Below are 18706 nucleotides of genomic sequence, written 5' to 3'. Positions count from 1 at the left end.
TAAAATGTACTTCACCTATTAAAGTGCTCTGTCTGACGTATGTTATTTTTGATGATTCAATTAGTGATTCATCTGCTGATTAACACGAATAAACAATATTATATTTGTTATTCAATGACTTTTGATTATTCTCTAATGATGAAGTAGTATAAGTACTGGAGTAGTATTTTAGTAGTTTCTGTAGTTTTACAGAGTTTGTGTTAGGAGCCTGTTAACATACTCTAAATGTCAAGGATAACACGCTAACAGTTGTTACTGTGTGTGTGTCGCTGTGTGTGTGTTTGTGCGTAGCCAAAGGTCAAACATAATGTGACCCTAATGTGATCTTTACAACAACTGTACCCAAACACTGCTGCTAACACACTAAATAATATTAGTATTAACAGAACTATTAAAGCTACTAACTCAATCCAGACTAACTCTCAGTTCTTTAAACTCAGGGATGAAGATGTTCCTGCTTGCGTCTGATTTCTTCACCATTTATATTTTAATTATTATCTCATTCTGTTTATAAAATGTTCTTCTCTTTACAAAGAACTTTAAACTGTCACTGCAGATACAGAGTCTGTCTGTCTGTGTGTGTGTCTGTGTGTCTGTCTGTCTCTCTCTCTCTCTGTTGTCTGTCGGTCTCTCTCTGCGTGTCTGTTTGTTGTCTTACTGTCTGTCTGTGTGTCTGTGTGTCTGTCTCTCTCTCTCTCTGTTGTCTGTCTGTCTCTCTCTGCGTGTCTGTCTGTTGTCTGTCTGTCTGTGTGTATGTCTGTCTGTATGTGTGTCTGTCTCTCTCTCTCTCTGTTGTCTGTCTGTCTCTCTCTGCGTGTCTGTTTGTTGTCTGTCTGTCTGTCTCTCTCTCTCTGTGTCTCTCTGTCTGTTGTCTGTCAGGACTGTGTTCCTCTTGGGGTTTGTCTCTTGTCAGTCGTTCTGCTCTTTGACCTTCATGCAGCTGAAAGTCGAAGCCTTGAAGCTTTTTGAGTCTTTCTCTTCACAGAAGCTTTTGAGCGTCTGTCCCTGGAGATAAGACTTTCAGAATAAGAGCTTGAGATGATTTTGACCAAACTAGAGGCAAGTTTAGACCAGGAAGAGAATCAGGAAGCAAACAGGAAACAGGAAACCCTCAAGATCAGTTTAAAAGGGACCAACCAGAGCCAAGCGCTGTCAGCCTACCTTGTTGTGTTGTCAGAGAAGAAGTGGAGTCGTCTGTGTCCGTCTGTCTGACCGACCTGGAAAGTGTCCGTCTGTGTCTCTCCAGGGTTTTTATAAAGACAGGGGAGGAGGCTGGGAGGGGGGGCAGGGAGCGTCTGTGTGGGACACCACTGACAGAAACAGAAAAACACCTGCATCACCGACAGCTGACACTGAAATAACTCTATGATGACAGAACCCTGAGAGAACCCTGAGAGAACCCCCCCCCCCCAAATAAAAACCTTGTAAGAAACATAAGTTGTGTGTGTTTGCAGTTGTGAACTTGTGTGACGGTCCCTAACTCATACACACAAAAGGTTAAAGTTCATCGAAGGGGGAAAATTTAGACCAGCTCAACTTTCTCTGTAAAGGGCAGTAACACACACACACACACACACCTTCTCACTCACACAAATACACACATATGCACTCTCACACGCACAGACACGCGCACACAAACACAAACACATATGCACTCTCAAACACACAAATGCACGCACACACACATGCCTCATACATGGACTCATACACACACACACACATGCACACGCAGTCATACACACTGACATGCACTCACACATGCACTCATACACACACATGCAGTCACACTCACACTTTCACCCACACGCACAAACACACACATATGCACTCATACATACATACACATGCACTCATATACACACACGCACACGCACACACACATGCACTCATACACACACATGCACTCATATAAACACGCACACACATGCACTCATACACACACATGCAGTCACACTCACACTGGCACCTACACGCACAAACACATGCACTCATACACACACACACACACACTCACAAATACACTCATACACACATGCACTCACACACACACACGCAGTCACACTCACACTTGCACCCACATACACACACTCATACACACACACTTTGGCCTGTCCAGTGGCCTTTACTGCAGATAAATATAACTTCACATGACTGGGTGGGGGGGTGGACCTCTCATTTTATATATACTCCCTTCTATATGAGACCTAATACTGTAGTGGTATAATACTGGTTATTTAATAAAGTAATAATGGTATAGTCACAGTTGAACACACGGACACACACACGCAGACACACACACATGCTGGTGTAATAAAACTTTATTTTTCAGGTGTGTGTTTGTGATAGGACACAGGTCCATCTACTACACTGTACAAAAAGTAACACTGGCAGCTCAGGTGTGTAGTCAGCTGTTCAGGTGGAGTACACACACACACACACACACACACACACACACACACACTGGTTCACCACAGAGAATAAACACTTTATTTTGACCTGATGACAGAAAATGGTGAGAGAATTAAACACTAAAGAAGCAGGACAGCTGTGGACCTGCAGGGGGGGGGGGAGGGGGTAGCCATCAGGATTGGTGGGAACAGGAAGGTCGGTGGCCATCTTGTTACATGTTATTCTTTTTCAGGTAATCAACCATAGTGAACATCTTGGCGGAAAGATCCCCGCCAACATCGCCGACCACGCCCTTCAACACGAGCAGAGCTGCGGGGGGGGGGGGGGGGCAGAGGTTAGGACCACATGCTAACTCAGTTCATTACGTTCGATGTTATATTTTAACATGTGAGCACATGTAACGTAGATCATCCAGAGAAGCACACCTCAGAGTCGTACTGACTAACAGTTGGTTTTAGTGACACTGCAGCTCAGACAGGAAGTCACTCACAGTTTCAGAAGTTTGTCTTTGACTTTGTTTAATATGAGAAATATATTTCACAGCAAACATTCGATGAAACTAATTCTCTGAACATAACCATTTTGATTTTCTCCATATTATCAAATGAATAGAACCAGACTGAGGCTCTAGCCATGCTCGCTGCTTGTTAAGCTAGCAGCATGCTAACACGCTCACAGCAGCCATGTTAAACTGCTGATGTTTAGCACATTCAATGATCCCCATGTTACTCTCAACAATTATCAGACAATCCAGCTGTTTACAGTTCATCCTGTTGGGAACATGAACCTCATTATAATCCATTGTTGACATATTTCAGTCTGGACGTATTAGCGTTAATATAGCTGTGGTGCTAGCATGACTACAAACACAGTTGTACATATTCCAGTGCTCTCTAGCTGCTATGCTAATCCTGATTACAGTGTGCATGAGGCATTAGGCTAACCAGAGACTCGTCCCGCATCCCGTCTAGTCCTAGTTATGTTTTTTATTTATAATGAATATAAAGATTTTACGTCTGCACATTTTTTGCCTTGTGTCAAAACAAAGCTGCAGGAAACTGACTCTGTACATAGCGCCCTCTGCAGGCTGAAATTCATAGAGCACTTTGCCGGCGGGTGTTCTTACCTTTAAGACTTTTGCCGACGCACAAATTGTATCTTTGGCCGTCAGTGTCAGTAACGGTCTTTAGATTTAAGGAGTACGCCGTTTCGTCATCCATCTTATCTACCAGCAGCATGGTCTTTATTCCAGCGACTTTGGGGCCGCAGCTGGAGAAATTGTTCCTGGGTCCAACCAGCGTCCGGATCTCGTCCGTCTGTGGGAGACATGGTGGACACACACAGGTCAGGCTGTGTGGAGTCCAGCTCCCCCTGCTGGCTGCCACTGACTACTGTGACACATTCTCAATAAACACAAAGATAATACAAATAATAATTGAATGTAAATACAACGTGTGTGTGTTGTGATGAAGTCCCTGACACGCACTAAAATACACACAACTCGCACCTCGTCTTTACACTGTGCTCCTGAAACACTTTACTGTCCAAAACGAATATTACAGCAACAAACCCAGATACACAACTGAGCCTGACGGAGCTGACGGAGAGATGAGGAGGCAGAGAAGAAGAAAAGAATGTGTGGAGGACAAGTCAAGACATGACACACACACACACACACACAATCACACTCACACAACGACCTGTAGAGACAAAACCACTTCCTGAAACCATCCAGCCAATCAGACTGAAGCCTCTGCCCTGCAGTATGTGACTTGTTTGCCCCTCATTGTGAGGACCGGCTTCAGGGGCCGGGCCCGGTCCCCACACGGTTCAGGTGTGAACCAGTTCAAAGTGTAAAACAAACACACGCAGCCTGCAGGTGTGTGCGTGTGTGCGCCTGCCTCACACGTTGTGTAATTACAGCAGCGTGTGGACGCTCCTCCACCCTCACACACAGAGAAGTCAGCGTCTCAACTTCCTGTATTTGCTGCTCTTTTCAGCATCGTGTCCTTATAAGGTCGTTGAAGTGAAACTCAGCCTGCAGCTCAAAAATGAAACGTCCGGAAACTACGCTGCTCAAGGAAACCTCAGAGTCAAACTGTGAGCTCTCTTCCAACGTGTCTGCGCTTCCTGTCAGATGAAAGCTGAGGAGCATTGTCACATATCATTTTCTCTCATTTGAACAACTGAAAAGTTCTGTTTCCTCCTTTAACCCCCATGAAATCAGTCAATTTATTCCACGTAGAATATGAAATATGAGCATTTTGTTCTCTGTAAGATGTTTTAATCTCGTTTCTCCTCGTTTTAACAAAACAACCCCTTTTCTTTTTACAGTGCAGCTAGTCAGTGCAAACCTGTAGCACCTGCTCCTTCCTGCTGCAGCCGGAGCTCCGCCCCCTGCTCTGACGGAGCGGGAACCAGCAGAGCAACAAACTGAACACGCCCAAAACTCCACAGAGGAAGACGTGCCGGAGCCACAAATGATCCTTTTGACCAATAACATGTTTTAGAATCAGGGCAAAAACCGCCAATGGGGCGACAGCGCTCAGAGTGATGTCACATGAATGATGAGTTAAACATGGGATCAGTTTGCATGAGCAAACATCACATGTTTCAGACCAGCTGAAGGAGGAAGTGGTAGAAAACAACTTCTTCTTAAAGTGCTAAACTGGACAAATACACAAACACATGTAGGTGTAGTTCCTGCCTCAGCATGTGTGTGTCTGTGTGTGTGTCTGTGTGTGTCTGTGTGTGTGTGTCTTACAGAGATGGATCTGTAGCCTTGTGTGGCGGCCCACACAGACAGACATTCAATCCCACAGATCGCAGCCTCTGAAGTGACAATCTTCCCCGATGCAGTCGGCGCCATCAGGTTTGAGATGTACCCGTCCCACGACATCCTGAGGAACAACACACAGACACACAAAACATGTGAACAAGCAGAATCACCACCGACAACAACGCAATGAACAATCAGTCACTCAGAGAGTGTGTGAGCTCACCTGTGCAGGTAGAGAGTCAGCTATGAGGAAGAGGAGGAAGAGGAGGAAGAGAGACGTCTACTGCGGAAAGAAGGAAGACAAGTCGTCTTTTATACGTCCAACCACTCCCAGCCTGCAGGCAGCTTCCTCCCTCGCTCACTGTCAACCAGTGTCTCTCTCTCACTCTCTCTCTCTCTCTCTCTCTCTCTGTGTCTCTCTCTCGGTCTCTCTCTCTCTGTCTGTTCCTCTCTCTCTCACCTTGGAAGTAAAGAATAAGGAAGTGTGCAGATGTAGTTCACACACTCACACACTCAGTATACTGTGGACAGACTTTATAAACACAATATGTTTTGTCACCTGGAACTCTCTACACACCTCAGATCAGTTGGTAGAACTTAGATTCTTCAACCAATGATTAACCAGGATATCTTTGTAAAATCATCATGTGTAAACAAAGATAAAAAGTTACGTCCAATTAACTTCAACCGGATTCTAACCCTCAAGCAGCTCATTGAGTTAGTGAAGAGCACACACACACACACACACACACACACACTTTATATGTCCTCACTTCACTTTAATGTCCACTCTACATGGGCGTCTTCTGATGCTGAGCTGTGATTGGATGCTAACTCTTTGGAGGAGGGGATTGTCTCATGGTCACTGACCAGCATCAGACCAACAACCCCTCAGCGACACACAGGTGGACAGGAAGTGACATCAGGACGGCGTCCGTGTGTTCACTGTGAATCTGAACAAGAGAAAAGTGACTGAACAGGAAGTCACAGTGAAAACGTTTCCACACAAACCACTTCCTGTTGACACCAACGGAACATTGTGCTGTCACCGTGGACGTTTGTGAGACACAACTCGTCTTTGCAGCCTCTTTGCTACTCTTAGTGGTTGTGTGTCTTTGCAGCCTCTCTGTGTCTATTTGTGGTTGTGTTGTGTGGCTTTGCAGCCACTCTGTGTCTCTGTTGATGCGTTGTGTGTCTTTGCAGCCTCTCTGTGTCTATTTGTGGTTGTGTTGTGTGCCTTTGCAGCCACCCAGTGTCTCTTTGTTGATGCGTTGTGTGTCTTTGCAGCCACTCAGTGTCTCTTTGTGGTTGCATTGTGTGTCTTTGCAGCCACTCTTGTGTCTCTTAGTGGTTGTGTTGTTAGTCTTTGCAGCCTCTTTGCTACTCTTAGTAGTTGTGTGTCTTTGCAGCCACTCTGTGTCTCTTAGTGGTTGTGTTGTTAGTCTTTGCAGCCTCTTACCTACTCTTTGTGGTTGTGTGTCTTTGCAGCCACTCTGTGTCTCTTTGTTGATGCGTTGTGTGTCTTTGCAGCCTCTTACCTACTCTTTGTGGTTGTGTGTCTTTGCAACCACTCTGTGTCTATTTGTGGTCGTGTGTCTTTGCAGCCACTCTGCGTCTCTTTGTGGTTGCATTGTGTGTCTTTGCAGCCACTCTGTGTCTCTTAGTGGTTGTGTTGTTAGTCTTTGCAGCCTCTTTGCTACTCTTAGTAGTTGCGTGTCTTTGCAGCCACTCTGTGTCTCTTTGTTGATGCGTTGTGTCTTTGCAGCCTCTTACCTACTCTTTGTGGTTGTGTGTCTTTGCAGCCACTCTGCGTCTCTTTGTGGTTGTGTTGTGTGTCTTTGCAGCCACTCTGCGTCTCTTTGTGGTTGTGAGTCTTTGCAGCCTCTTATTTTGATTACTTTTGAGCCCTCTTCAGTAAGCCACACCCACAGAACTGGACCTGCAGTGCATTGTGGGTCCTGTAGCTCAGTACTGAAGAATATCAAAATGTCTGCTACTTAAAAATTAAAGAAAGTTCACACAACTGTTTTAAAAGGGAATCCTCACCACTAGCAAATATAAGACACACACAGAGAGACAGACACACACACACACTCACACATACTTGAGCCAGTTGAGACGTGTGTGTATCAGGAGTCTCAGCGACATGTTGAGACCTGGTGAAAACACACAAGTACATCTACTTTACTGCAGACACGATGGTACATATAGGATTATGTATGTGTACTTTATTCTATACTTACTACACAACTAGTGTTGACTTGCATAACCAGTAATATAAAATTATTTTACACGTGTATTTGTGTTCCAGAAACATCATTGTGACATGTAACAAGCTGATTGGCCGATTCTCAGCTCACTGTGTGTTCCTGTTGTTCTGTCTCTGTGAGGACCAGGCTCACTACTACATGGTGGGTGTGTGTGTGTGTGTGTGTGTGTGTGTGTGTGTGCGCGCAGACAGGTCAGCCTCACTTGTGTTATCCTCTGGATGAAGTTGTGACCTTTGACCCCAGGGCGTTTTTTTTAAGAATCTGAAACGCTCCATCTGACGGGTTTACACGTGTCTAAGGTATGTGTAGCCCAGGGACACACACAGACACACACACCCACATGAATACACACAACAGGAAGTAGAAACTCAAACCAAACCTCTTTCACATTTTGTTCTATTTTCGGTTAAACTGCAGTTTGACCAGAAGTCATGTATCACAACTACTGTACCAATAACTATTTTACCACAAAACTTAAATCACAATACACAATTTAGATGCCCTCACTTTAAATTAAGTTTCAATTAGATATTTAAAAATACCAAATTAAAACTCATGTTTCATTTAATAGTTTTACAATCTGACATGAAATAATTTCAAGTTAAAATGCATGATTTCTACCTTTTGTTTTTATTAACCTGAATTTATAGATATTTTATATTGTTCTTCAAAAAGCCTCCAACATGGCGTCACTTTCCTTCAGCCACCAACTCCCCTCAGTTAACGGAGGTTAAAGCAGAACGACACTGAGTCAAGATGAAAGAGGAAGTGGTTCCTCAGTGTGTGTGTCTGTGTGCACGTGTTCTGTCTTTGTGAGGACACTTGATGAGAATTAGATCTCAGGCTTGAGGGTGTTGTGTGTCCTCAGTTAGATAGAAGCACATGACAGAGTGTGCGTGTCCTTATACGGTGAAACACAGACGTGTTGAATTCTGAAATCTGTGACTTTCAGCCTCAAGTAAAAACACGCTTTGTGACTCATCAGCGTTCAAAGTTGTGGCTCAGTTTATTCAAGATTGTAATTTCATATTCTGCATCTTTCCATCACCTGAGCTGAAACATGAAACCTTTAAACCCTGAGCTGACGACCCATCAGAACAGTCAGTTTCAACTTGTGCGTTGACCTTCTCATCTCATCCTGTTCCACGGCACTGAAATCAAACTACTCTGAAGTGAAAGATGAATATTATCTTCATATTCTGTAGTTCTTTATTTTCTCCTTCTGACTTGTCAGCTGCAGTCATTTCTCCGGTTTGGGATCAATAAAGTTTTATCTCGTGTCTTTAGGTTTAAACGACAGGAAGCGACGAACAAAGTAAGAAGGTTGTAACAAGGAAATAGAATCATCGTCTCCACCAATCAGAGCAGCTCCAGTCTCAAAGAGGGGTTCCAGTCTCATGTTCGATTTCCAGTTAGGATCCTTGACCTCTGACCTCTACTCAGCTCATTGTGAGTCCAACTCCAAGAAGCCGAGACGTGAAACAGGAAGTGAACTCAAGAGAACATCAACGTTTTATTCACAAAGACAAAGAGACAGTTTATTTATTTATGGATCCTCCTTCACTAGACCTGTAACCATGGTTATGATCATGATGCGGTGTATTGTTAGGGGGGGAGGGGGGGGGTCACGATTCTTCAAATAAGACTCGTCGCTAATTTTATTAAACATCACGAAACGATGTGTGAGCTAAATTCAGTTTACATTCTTTTCTTTACAAAAAGAATTTCAATTTAAAAGAGAGAGAGAGTGTGTGTGTGTGTGTTTGTGTGTGTGTAAATTCTAACTTCACGTTTGAGGTATGAAGAGGTGACAAGTCTGTGTGTGTCTGTGTGTGTTTGTGTGTGTATAAGTGTAAATTCTAACTCCACGTTTGAGGTATGAGGAGGTGACATGTCTGTGTGTTTTTGTTTGTGGGTCTTTGTTGTGTGTGTGTTGTGCGTCAGCGGTCGAGGACGTGGGTCTTGTAGAGGCGGTTCATCTGCTCCAGGAAGATGAAGGTGAGGACGGTGTGCGGCCCGAGTCGAGCGTAGTACGGAGTGAAACCTTTCCACAGAGAGAAGAACCCCTCCCTGCCCACCACGCGCGCCAGCACCTCCTGGTGGACGAAACAAACGCTGACTCGTCAACACAAGGTTTAATGAATCCCCCTCAATTCTTTTTACTTTTTTAAGGAGAAAAGTTGTAAAACACAACAAAATAGTTTCTTAATAATCTGAAGATCAAAAAAATCTTTTATATTTAAAAATCAGGTCATAAGTAAAATATGTTAGGTTTGATGATATAATTTTGAAAGATGATATTTTACAGAAAAACGTCAAATTAAGACTCAGGGCTTATGGAACCACGTGAGGTTACGAAACCTCCAACACGCGTGATCACTGATCAATAACATGTATGATAACAGAGGTCAAAGGTCAGTTTACACTGTAAAACACATGGATTACACATATTTAACCTCTGCAGTCTATAATTCTAAAGGTCTGTAATATATTGTACATTATGATTTGGTGTCTAACGTTGGTACTTTTACTTCCTGTGATGTTTCCAGAAGAATCTTCACATTCTAAAATCTAACTATAATAAATAATAAAAGTACTCAAACTGTGTAATAAGTGGAATAAACACAAACATCTGACATCATCAATAAAACACATTCTAAAGATACTTAATCTAGAAACATGAACTTAATATTTCCTAACTCTTCATAAGTTAACTATGAACACGTTTTGCTCCTGTGCGACTCTCTGGCGCCACCATGTGTTCTCAACATGTTTCTCACTGTAGCAGAAAGTCAAGACGTCATCAGAGGCGAACAACACAACAATGTTCTAAATATTAAAGTATTGAATTTAGAATGAAACCTCCACCAGCAGGGGGCGTCGGTTTTCAGAGGAACTCACCAAACTGTTCTTGTATTCCGGTTTCCCGTCGATCATCCTCATGTTCTGAATCCTGAAAGAAAACCAGAGTCACTCTGCATCTCAGCTGGAACCACTTCAGTGTGCTCTCACCCCCCCGCACCACCAGGCGCTCTGATTGGTTGAGACTCTCACCTGGTCTTCACGATGTCCACGGGCATGGAGGCTGCTGTGGTGATGAGGCCGCTGATCATACTGGCACAGAAGTGACACAAAATATTGTCCCCGAAATACCCTGAAAACACAAACACACACAGTTACACTTCGCCCAGTTGTAATGTTTTAGTCTGTGTGAATTTGTGTGTTTGTCCACCTGAGTCGAGCAGCGCCTGTTTGGACTGAGAGTACGACGCCAGCTGAGCTGCGTTCACCACCACCGCCCGGGCCATGGTGGGAACACACCCCTGTTACACACACACACACACACACACACACACACACACACACACACACACACACACACACACACACACACACACACACACACACACACACACACACACACACACACACACACACACACACACACACACACACACACACACACACACACACAAAGTTGTCACTAAATTCACGTTATTATAACAAACAAAATGTAACTTCGGCCACTAGGGGTCTCTCAATCAAAACAATAAGAGCAGACCTCGTTTGATGATGTCGTGACGCAGTGTTGAATCATGGGAGTTGTTTTCTTCACCTCGACTGGGTTTAGTGTTTTATCACGTTTACAAGTAATCATGATCTATTACAAACCAGCTACACAAACAGCGGAAGGCTAATTAGCTAACTGAATAGCTAACTAGCTAACTGAATAGCTAACTGGCTAACTGAATAGCTAACTGGCTAACAGTGCGTTACCTTGATTAAAATGCCTCTAGCTAAATCACCAGTCAGCCCATTGGTTGTTTAAGAGAGAATGAAAAGTGGGATTCACCCTCCACAGCGTGGCGATGCCTTCTTCTCTGGTGATTCGAGCGAGAGCATTGAAAACGTTGCTATAGCCCCTCCTCTGGTCTGGAGGTAGACTGCAGGCAAACAAACAGTTTTATTTAGAAATAAAGTTTTAAAAACATATTCATAATGTGACTTCTCAGGAGACACGCAGCTCACTCACCGGCCGTCAGCTGTCATCCGGATCAGAGCGACCTCTGCTGGCGTCCCGACAAATGCTCCAGTGGCTCCAGCTGTCATACCGATGAGCGCCTGCGGGGGGAGCAATCTCTGTAAACCTCTAATGGTTCATTCAAACGTTTCCTAAACTTTTCAACTCGTCTTTGACGTTAGAATCACAGTTTTTTTAAATATATAAAAAACAACTTTTGACTCTTAAATGTTGATGTGGTAAACGTTGGTAAAACGTGAATGTGTCGGGACCTTGAGGAGGAAGTTGGGCGGCCGCCCGTCGGCCCCCGTCATCTTCTCAAACAGGATGGTGTAGATTCCCAGACGAGTCGTGGTGTACGTCGCCTGACGCAACAAACCAGCCGACAGACTGACGGAGACAAAACTCATTAACTTTATTAAACTGTAACAAATGAACACGTGTCAATAAAGATCATTCAAATCGTCTGCAGGAGGTACACCACCAAACAGGAAGTAGACAGGTGTCCTCATAGACCAGGAGCAACAGATAGAACGAGAGACAGTGATGGAGAGACAGAACAGAGATAGAGAGGAAGTTACCCGGTGTAGATGCCCGTCACTCCCTCGTTCTTCAGGATGGAGAACAGAGCGTGGAAACTGGTTTTATATTCTCGGGCCTTCGTTCCCTGACCACTGAGCTGCATCCGGTTCTTCACCAGATCCAACGGCTGGACGAACACTGTGGCACCCATCCTGAGAGAGAGAGAGAGAGAGAGAGAGAGAGAGAGAGACAGAGAGAGGGAGAGAGGGAGAGAGAGAGAGAGGGACAGAGAGAGAGAGACAGAGAGAGACAGATACAGATACAGAGAGACAGAGAGAGAGACAGAGAGAGAGAGAGAGAGAGAGAGAGGGACAGAGAGAGAGGGAGAGAGAGACAGAGAGAGACAGATACAAATACAGAGAGACAGAGAGAGAGAGAGAGAGAGAGAGAGAGAGAGGGACAGAGAGAGAGGGAGAGAGCGACAGAGAGAGACAGATACAGATACAGAGAGACAGAGAGAGAGAGAGAGAGAGAGAGAGAGAGATACAGAGAGACAGAGAGAGAGAGAGACCGACAAAGACAGAGAGAGAGAGAGATATTATACATCATGTAAATCATCATATTTATAATGTTGTAAGAGTGATGACCTTTAGTTCTGTCAGTGATACAGAGACACTTTGTGTGAACTCTGATGGAACCACTCGTACTTTTAATCTTTATCTCAAGGTCAAAGATCAACCTGAGGGACCCCCCCCCCCACACACCTCTACAAACACACACAAACTGGTTTTATTGTTGTGTTAATCGCAGCTCATGTGGAACTGGTCCCGTGTCACAGTAATCCTCACACGTGTGTTTAACATATGAAGAGAACATGTGGACTTCAGTTCAGAAACCTCGACATCTTCACTTGAGCAGCTTCAAATCAACATTCTTGGTAAATTACCTGTATTTATATAAATTGTTTGTTGTCCAGTTTCATAAATAAATCATAATCTTTCTCTGAAATGGTTCATTATCGTTTTTTTTACGTTTCAATTAAACTGAGTCTGAAGTTTAATAAACCAGACGAGAGAACGACGTCTCAGTTCAGATGGAAACTCTCTGACGGGGACTCGCAGCTTCTGGATTTTTTATTTTTATTTAAGTTTCCGTCTCTTTTAATTTCTTCTGTGAACGTGAGAGAACTCAGTCGACTGTGGAATCTGTGTCACTTTCCACTGGAGGATAAGAGGAACCGGTCCTGCAGGTTTGAGTGGCTGACACAGCGCCCCCTGCAGCCACACATGGGGAATCCTTCAGTTGTACACACTGTAGACGAGGACAGGACACACACTCGTCCCTCACAGCAGCTGCACGTCTGTCCCAAATGTCACGACCCGTAAAACATCCAGCCTGAACGTCACACGTGCACACTCTTCAAGGAGCGTGCATGAGAGTGTGTGTCTGCGTTAGTGTGTGTCTGTTTTAGTGTGTGTCTGCGTGAGTGTGTGTCTGTGTTAGTGTGTCTCTGAGTGAGAGTGTGTGTGTGTCTGCATGAGTGTGTGTCTGTGTTAGTGTGTGTCTGTGTGCAGGGGACAGCTGCTTCTCTTCTGACATGAGCCCGACTTCTGGAAAAGTTCTGGATTTCAAATAAATGTCACATGACTGATGAGGTCACATGACGATGGCCTCTGACACGTTATCGACTGAATCATTAATGAGGGAATTCTCTAATCAATATTCAAAGATCGATCTGATTGTATGAATCTAAAGCTCAGGTCTTTCTGCTTCGAGTGAACTTCCGGATCAGCTGTTTGAATCCGTGCGTGTGCATGTGCGTGTAGCTGCTCTTTAATTCACTCATAATAAACACAACTACTGACTTCTCTATGCTACATGCTAGCATGCTACAAGCCTAATGGAACCTGGTCCGGGATTCGAACTCTGCTTGAACAGTTTAGCGGATGATGTCATTAAACAAGAATATAAATAAAAATATTAACACAATATAAACAACCGACGGGGGGGGGGGGGGGGGGGGGCACTTCAGAGGACGTTAGCATTAGCAGCTAGCAGGAGATGGTTGTCACGATCGGTGTGACACACTGTGACCCGGACTCTGAGCTGCTGTTAACGGGGACATTCACCGGGTTCCACCGGGTTAGCCCCGCTGTTAGCCCCGCTGACATTAGCAGGTTAGCATGGCAGCTAGCACCTACCCGGCCAGGCCCCCGAACAGGAACTTGACGGCCTTCGGAGAAGTCTTCGGCTTTGTCTCCGCCATGCTTGCTCCAGGTGGCTCGGAGGTTAGATTCCCGCTGCCTGTGTGCCTTTGAGCAGGACGGTTCTCTGCTCTGTCTCCGGAACAGATGCAGCAGGAGCCGGGACAAGGTGACTCTGTGGAGCGGACGCCAGCCGACCAATCAGGAGCCGAGGAGGCCTTCAGGGACCAATCACGGAGTCGTTCATGTCAGAGTCCGCACTCAGCATGTTAATAATAATTTGTAAAGATTAAATTATATTCTGTACCTGTCTATTTCTGTATCTGTCTGTGTGTACCTGTCTGTACCTGTCTGTGTCTGTACCTGTCTGTGTCTTTACCTGTCTGTGTCTTTACCTGTCTGTATCTGCCTGTCTGTCTGTGTCTGTACCTGTCTATTTCTGTATCTGTCGTTGTCTGTACCTGTTTGATTATCTGCCTGTCTGTCAATACCTGCTGTGTCTGTACCTGTCTGTGTCTGTACCTGTCTGTTTCTCTGCCTGTCTGTCTGTCTGTTTCTGTATCTGTCTGTCTGTACCTGTCTGTAGGTGCTGTGTCTGCACCTGTCTGTGTCTGTACCTGCTGTGTCTGTATCTGTCTGTCCCTGTGTCTGTACCTGTCTGTCTGTACCTGTCTGTGTCTGTACCTGCTGTGTCTGTACCGGTCTGTCTGTAACTGTCTGTACCTGCCTGTGTCTGTACCTGTCTGTCTGTACCTGTCTGTGTCTGTACCCGTCTGTCGGTGTCTGTACCTGTCTGTCGGTGTCTGTACCTGTCTGTCTGTACCTGCTGTGTCTGTACCTGTTTGTCTGTACCTGTCTGTACCTGTCTGTACCATAGTCCGTATCTGTCTGTACCTGTCTGTACCTGTCTGTGTCTGCCTGTGTCTGTACCTGTCTGTCGGTGATTGTACCTGCTGTGTCTGTATCTGTCTTTGTCTGTACCTGTCTGTCGGTGTCTGTACCTGTCTGTGCCTGTACCTGTCTGTATCTGTGTCTGTACCTGTCTGTGTCTGTACCTGTTTGTCTGTAACTGTCTGTACCTGTCTGTGCCTGTACCTGTCTGTATCTGTGTCTGTACCTGCCTGTGTCTGTACCTGTCTGTGTCTGTACCTGCTGTGTCTGTACCTGTTTGTCTGTAACTGTCTGTACCTGTCTGTACCATAGTCCGTATCTGTCTGTACCTGTCTGTGTCTGTCTGTGTCTGTACCTGTCTGTCGTGATTGTACCTGCTGTGTCTGTATCTGTCTTTGTCTGTACCTGTCTGTCGGTGTTTGTACCTGTCTGTCTGTACCTGCCTGTGTCTGTACCTGTCTGTGTCTGTACCTGTCTGTATCTGTACCTGTACCTGCCTGTGTCTGTACCTGTCTGTGTCTGTACCTGTCTGTATCTGTACCTGTACCTGCCTGTGTCTGTACCTGTCTGTGCCTGCACCTGTCTGTACCTTTCTGTGTGTACTTGTGTTTTAATGTGTTTTGCTCTGGTGCGTTCACGGTCTGTTTCCACGGTGGTAAATCTGAGCTCTGTGGACTCTGGTGGAATGTAGCACCTTAGCAACAGTAACTAAGGCCGAGCTGCCACATCTCGCGAGATCTTCAGCAGATCTCGCGAGAACACCGAGCGGAAACTGTCTGAGTCTGTAGGGAAGAACAACATGGAACAGGACCAGACCCGGATCAAAGAGGACAACCAGGACCCGGCCTCAACGGGCCAGACCCGGATCAAAGAGGAGAACCAGGACCCGGATTTGACGGGCCAGACCCGGGTCAAAGAGGAGAACCACGACCCGGCCTCAACGGGCCAGTCCAGGATCAAAGAGGAGAACCAGGACCCGGTTTTTATGGACACGGATCTCTACAAGATCGTGATTAAAGAGGAGAACCAGGAAACGGACCAGTTTAACATCGTGATCAAGGAAGAAATCCAGGACCCGGAGTATGAGCAGACCGGACTGGAGGAGGAGAACCAGGAGCAGTTCAGAGCTCAGGACTCAATGGTGACGTCAGAACCTATTAAAGATAGTGATGATGTAATAATGATGTTATTAAAAACAACAATGTAATAATAATATCAAGTAGGATACTCAGTGGTTTGGTAACATATTACAAACTGAACCCTGAGGACACATGAAGTGTGTAAGACATGTTGTGTAGTCAGTTTGTGTGGAGCAGCTGCAGGTTGTCGGTCCGACTCCTTCAAACAGGAACATGTGGGAACATCAGGCGAGGGGCGGGGCCTGTAGGGTTTCCACTCTGCTGTGGATCAGTGTTGTTGTTTACATCTCGTCCACACCGTGTCGGCCCTCATCACCAGAAGATCTGAATCTCCTCGTGTTTCCAAGTGGACGTCTTCGTCTTCTTCGTGTCCGGCTCCTCTTCTTCATCCTGAGATGTTTGTGTTCTTCAGTTTCACGTCACGTGTTAGAAACCTCATCAACACGTCCACTCGCTCACTGGGAAGCTTCCACACATTGTCCTGCTGGTTCCTCACATGGACTCACTCTGACATGTTACACACATGTTACCAGGAGGCTGCAGGAGAAGATCCATATACTACACTTAGGTCCTAACAAAGATATAAATACAAGTAAAGACAGACACATCTTTATTTTAACATCTGTCCAAACTTGTTTTATCTCTGTATCAAAAATAAACAGGAAGTAGAGTCATCATCTACTCTGCTGTTGGTTGCTTCCAGACTGAGCTCCTCAGGTCTCTGGATCTTCTCTGGAGGATCACACTCAGTCCCTCCTCCTCCTCCTGAGCGGTCTAAAGTGTAAATCCAGGAGCAGTGTGAACAGCAGAGGTTCCTCCACTGATTCACTGAGTGTGTGTGTGGGGGGGGGGAGCTTCCAACACGGGACACAAACATGAAGAAACTAGAACAAATGTCTCAGGTGAAGAAGTGCTGACACACACGAAGGTGATCAGAGCTGACGACGTGTCAGGTGATGTAAACATGATCACATGACCTGTGTGTGTCGTCGTCCCCCCCCCCCCCCCCGGCTGCTCCACCTCTCACCTGAACCATGAGGAGGATCTGATGCTGAACGAGTCTGTGCAGAAAACCTGCTGCTGAGTTGTTCAGCTGAGAAACAAACTCTGAACCAATCAGGAAGAAAACATCCATCGTTTACTAAAGTCTTAATTTGACCCATCAGGGGGGGGATGTCTTAAAGAAACAGCATCCAAAGCCAAGTGTATGAGACAGAGGCTGAAAGAGGAGCTGCAGCAGGTTTGATTCTGTCCTCTGAAGCGGTTTGATCACATGTGATGTTGAACCACTCGCTCTAACTCTCTCTCTCTCTCTCTCTTACCATAGAAACACAGACAGCCGGATGTCCATCACAACAAAGAGCGGAAACACGGGTGTGCACAATGTGGGAACAGTTTCACAACAGCCAGTCACCTCAAAACCCATCAGCGTGTGCACACCGGGGAGCGGCCGTACAGCTGTGGTCAGTGCGGGAAATCCTTCACAGATTCGTTTCGATTGAAAACGCATCAGCGCGTCCACACGGGAGAGAGGCCGTACCACTGTGACGAGTGCGGGGCCGCCTTCAGCCGCTCCTGTTACCTTCAAATCCACCAACGCATCCACAGCGGAGTCAAACCCTACAGGTGTGACCAGTGTGCCAAAGCTTTTGCGACGTCCAGTAAGTTGACGGTCCACCGACGCATCCACACCGGAGAGAAACCGTACGAATGTGACTTCTGTGGGAAGGCCTTCGCGATTCCAAGCAGTTTAAAAAGTCACTTACGCATCCACACCGGAGAGAAGCCGTACGTCTGTGCTGAGTGCGGCAAAGGCTTCAGTCGCTCCAGTATCCTGAAGATGCACCAACGTGTCCACAGCAGCTAGTTTGTTCCACAGCAACAGACGGCGGAATGATGGATAACTTGGATAACACACAATGATGTATGAGTGGGAGTTTGTGGAGACCTGTGTACTCACTTGCAAACACACAACACACCCGACAAAGAAATACATCAGTTCTACTAAATTATGCTTCAGAAACAAAAAGCCTTCCACATTTATACATGTACAAACAAATATATTCTACCAGAACAACACAAAAAATATCACCTGACTTTTGTTGCTTCTGCTGTTTTCTATCTGCATTACTTTGTTAATGTTTTTAAACCACAGTTTGTGTTTGTTAAGTTTTGTTATGAATTTATCTTTACCTCGGGGCTTCACACATGGTTAGGGTTAGGACTGCAGCTAGCGCCACCTGGAGGTCGTCCGGATCATACGTGAGTGTGAGTTAAATTATTTAGCTTCGTTTTTTGTGATTGAAATGTGAAAATGTATCTGAATAAAAACCTGAACATGAATAAAAATACCTGTTTATATATACATTTATATATATTACAATTTATAAATACTAAATAAATCGTGTATATGTTTGACACTTGATTAATAATACATATAACATATTGATATATATAAAACGCATCTGAAT

General features: G+C 45.2%; 4 protein-coding genes across 7 annotated transcripts in view; 1 reads left to right on the top strand and 3 right to left on the bottom strand.

The window, feature by feature from the left end:
* eno3 (enolase 3, (beta, muscle)) overlaps positions 1–1293 on the bottom strand; it is an 8447-nt gene extending 7154 nt beyond the window's left edge. Inside the window, exon 1 of one of the 3 annotated variants that reach the window (XM_062383773.1) lies at positions 1162–1293. The gene's annotated coding sequence lies outside the window, so the exon portion shown is untranslated. The remainder of the gene's footprint in view (positions 1–1161) is intronic. The other 2 variants (XM_062383775.1, XM_062383774.1) reach the window with 2 other exon arrangements.
* Positions 1294–2303: 1010 nt separating this feature from the next.
* Positions 2304–5477, bottom strand: LOC133949788 (profilin-3-like). The gene is made up of 4 exons (XM_062383776.1): positions 5412–5477; positions 5174–5309; positions 3536–3725; positions 2304–2718 (listed from the first exon to the last, which is right to left on the bottom strand). Exons 2-4 carry the CDS (start codon positions 5306–5308, stop codon positions 2621–2623), a joined length of 423 nt encoding a protein of 140 aa, XP_062239760.1. The 5' UTR covers position 5309; positions 5412–5477; the 3' UTR covers positions 2304–2620.
* Positions 5478–8947: 3470 nt separating this feature from the next.
* On the bottom strand, positions 8948–14396 carry slc25a11 (solute carrier family 25 member 11). The gene is made up of 9 exons (XM_062384101.1): positions 14203–14396; positions 12061–12213; positions 11752–11869; positions 11492–11580; positions 11312–11402; positions 10691–10781; positions 10513–10612; positions 10360–10411; positions 8948–9554 (listed from the first exon to the last, which is right to left on the bottom strand). The coding sequence occupies exons 1-9, from the start codon at positions 14265–14267 to the stop codon at positions 9399–9401; spliced, it is 915 nt and encodes a 304-aa protein (XP_062240085.1). The 5' UTR covers positions 14268–14396; the 3' UTR covers positions 8948–9398.
* Positions 14397–15855: 1459 nt separating this feature from the next.
* Positions 15856–18596, top strand: LOC133949976 (zinc finger protein 239-like). Of its 2 annotated transcripts, none has more exons than XM_062384102.1 (2): positions 15856–16270; positions 17563–18596. In XM_062384102.1, the coding sequence occupies exons 1-2, from the start codon at positions 15896–15898 to the stop codon at positions 18100–18102; spliced, it is 915 nt and encodes a 304-aa protein (XP_062240086.1). In that variant the 5' UTR covers positions 15856–15895; the 3' UTR covers positions 18103–18596. The 2 variants fall into 2 exon arrangements, with proteins under 2 accessions (XP_062240086.1, XP_062240087.1); XM_062384103.1 differs by having other exon boundaries at positions 15857–16237.
* Positions 18597–18706: the final 110 nt, after the last annotated feature.

The sequence above is a fragment of the Platichthys flesus genome, chromosome 24 (genome assembly GCF_949316205.1).
Source record: "Platichthys flesus chromosome 24, fPlaFle2.1, whole genome shotgun sequence".
NCBI classification, from domain to species: domain Eukaryota; kingdom Metazoa; phylum Chordata; class Actinopteri; order Pleuronectiformes; family Pleuronectidae; genus Platichthys; species Platichthys flesus.
This window is presented reverse-complemented; position numbering and strand designations above follow the sequence as displayed.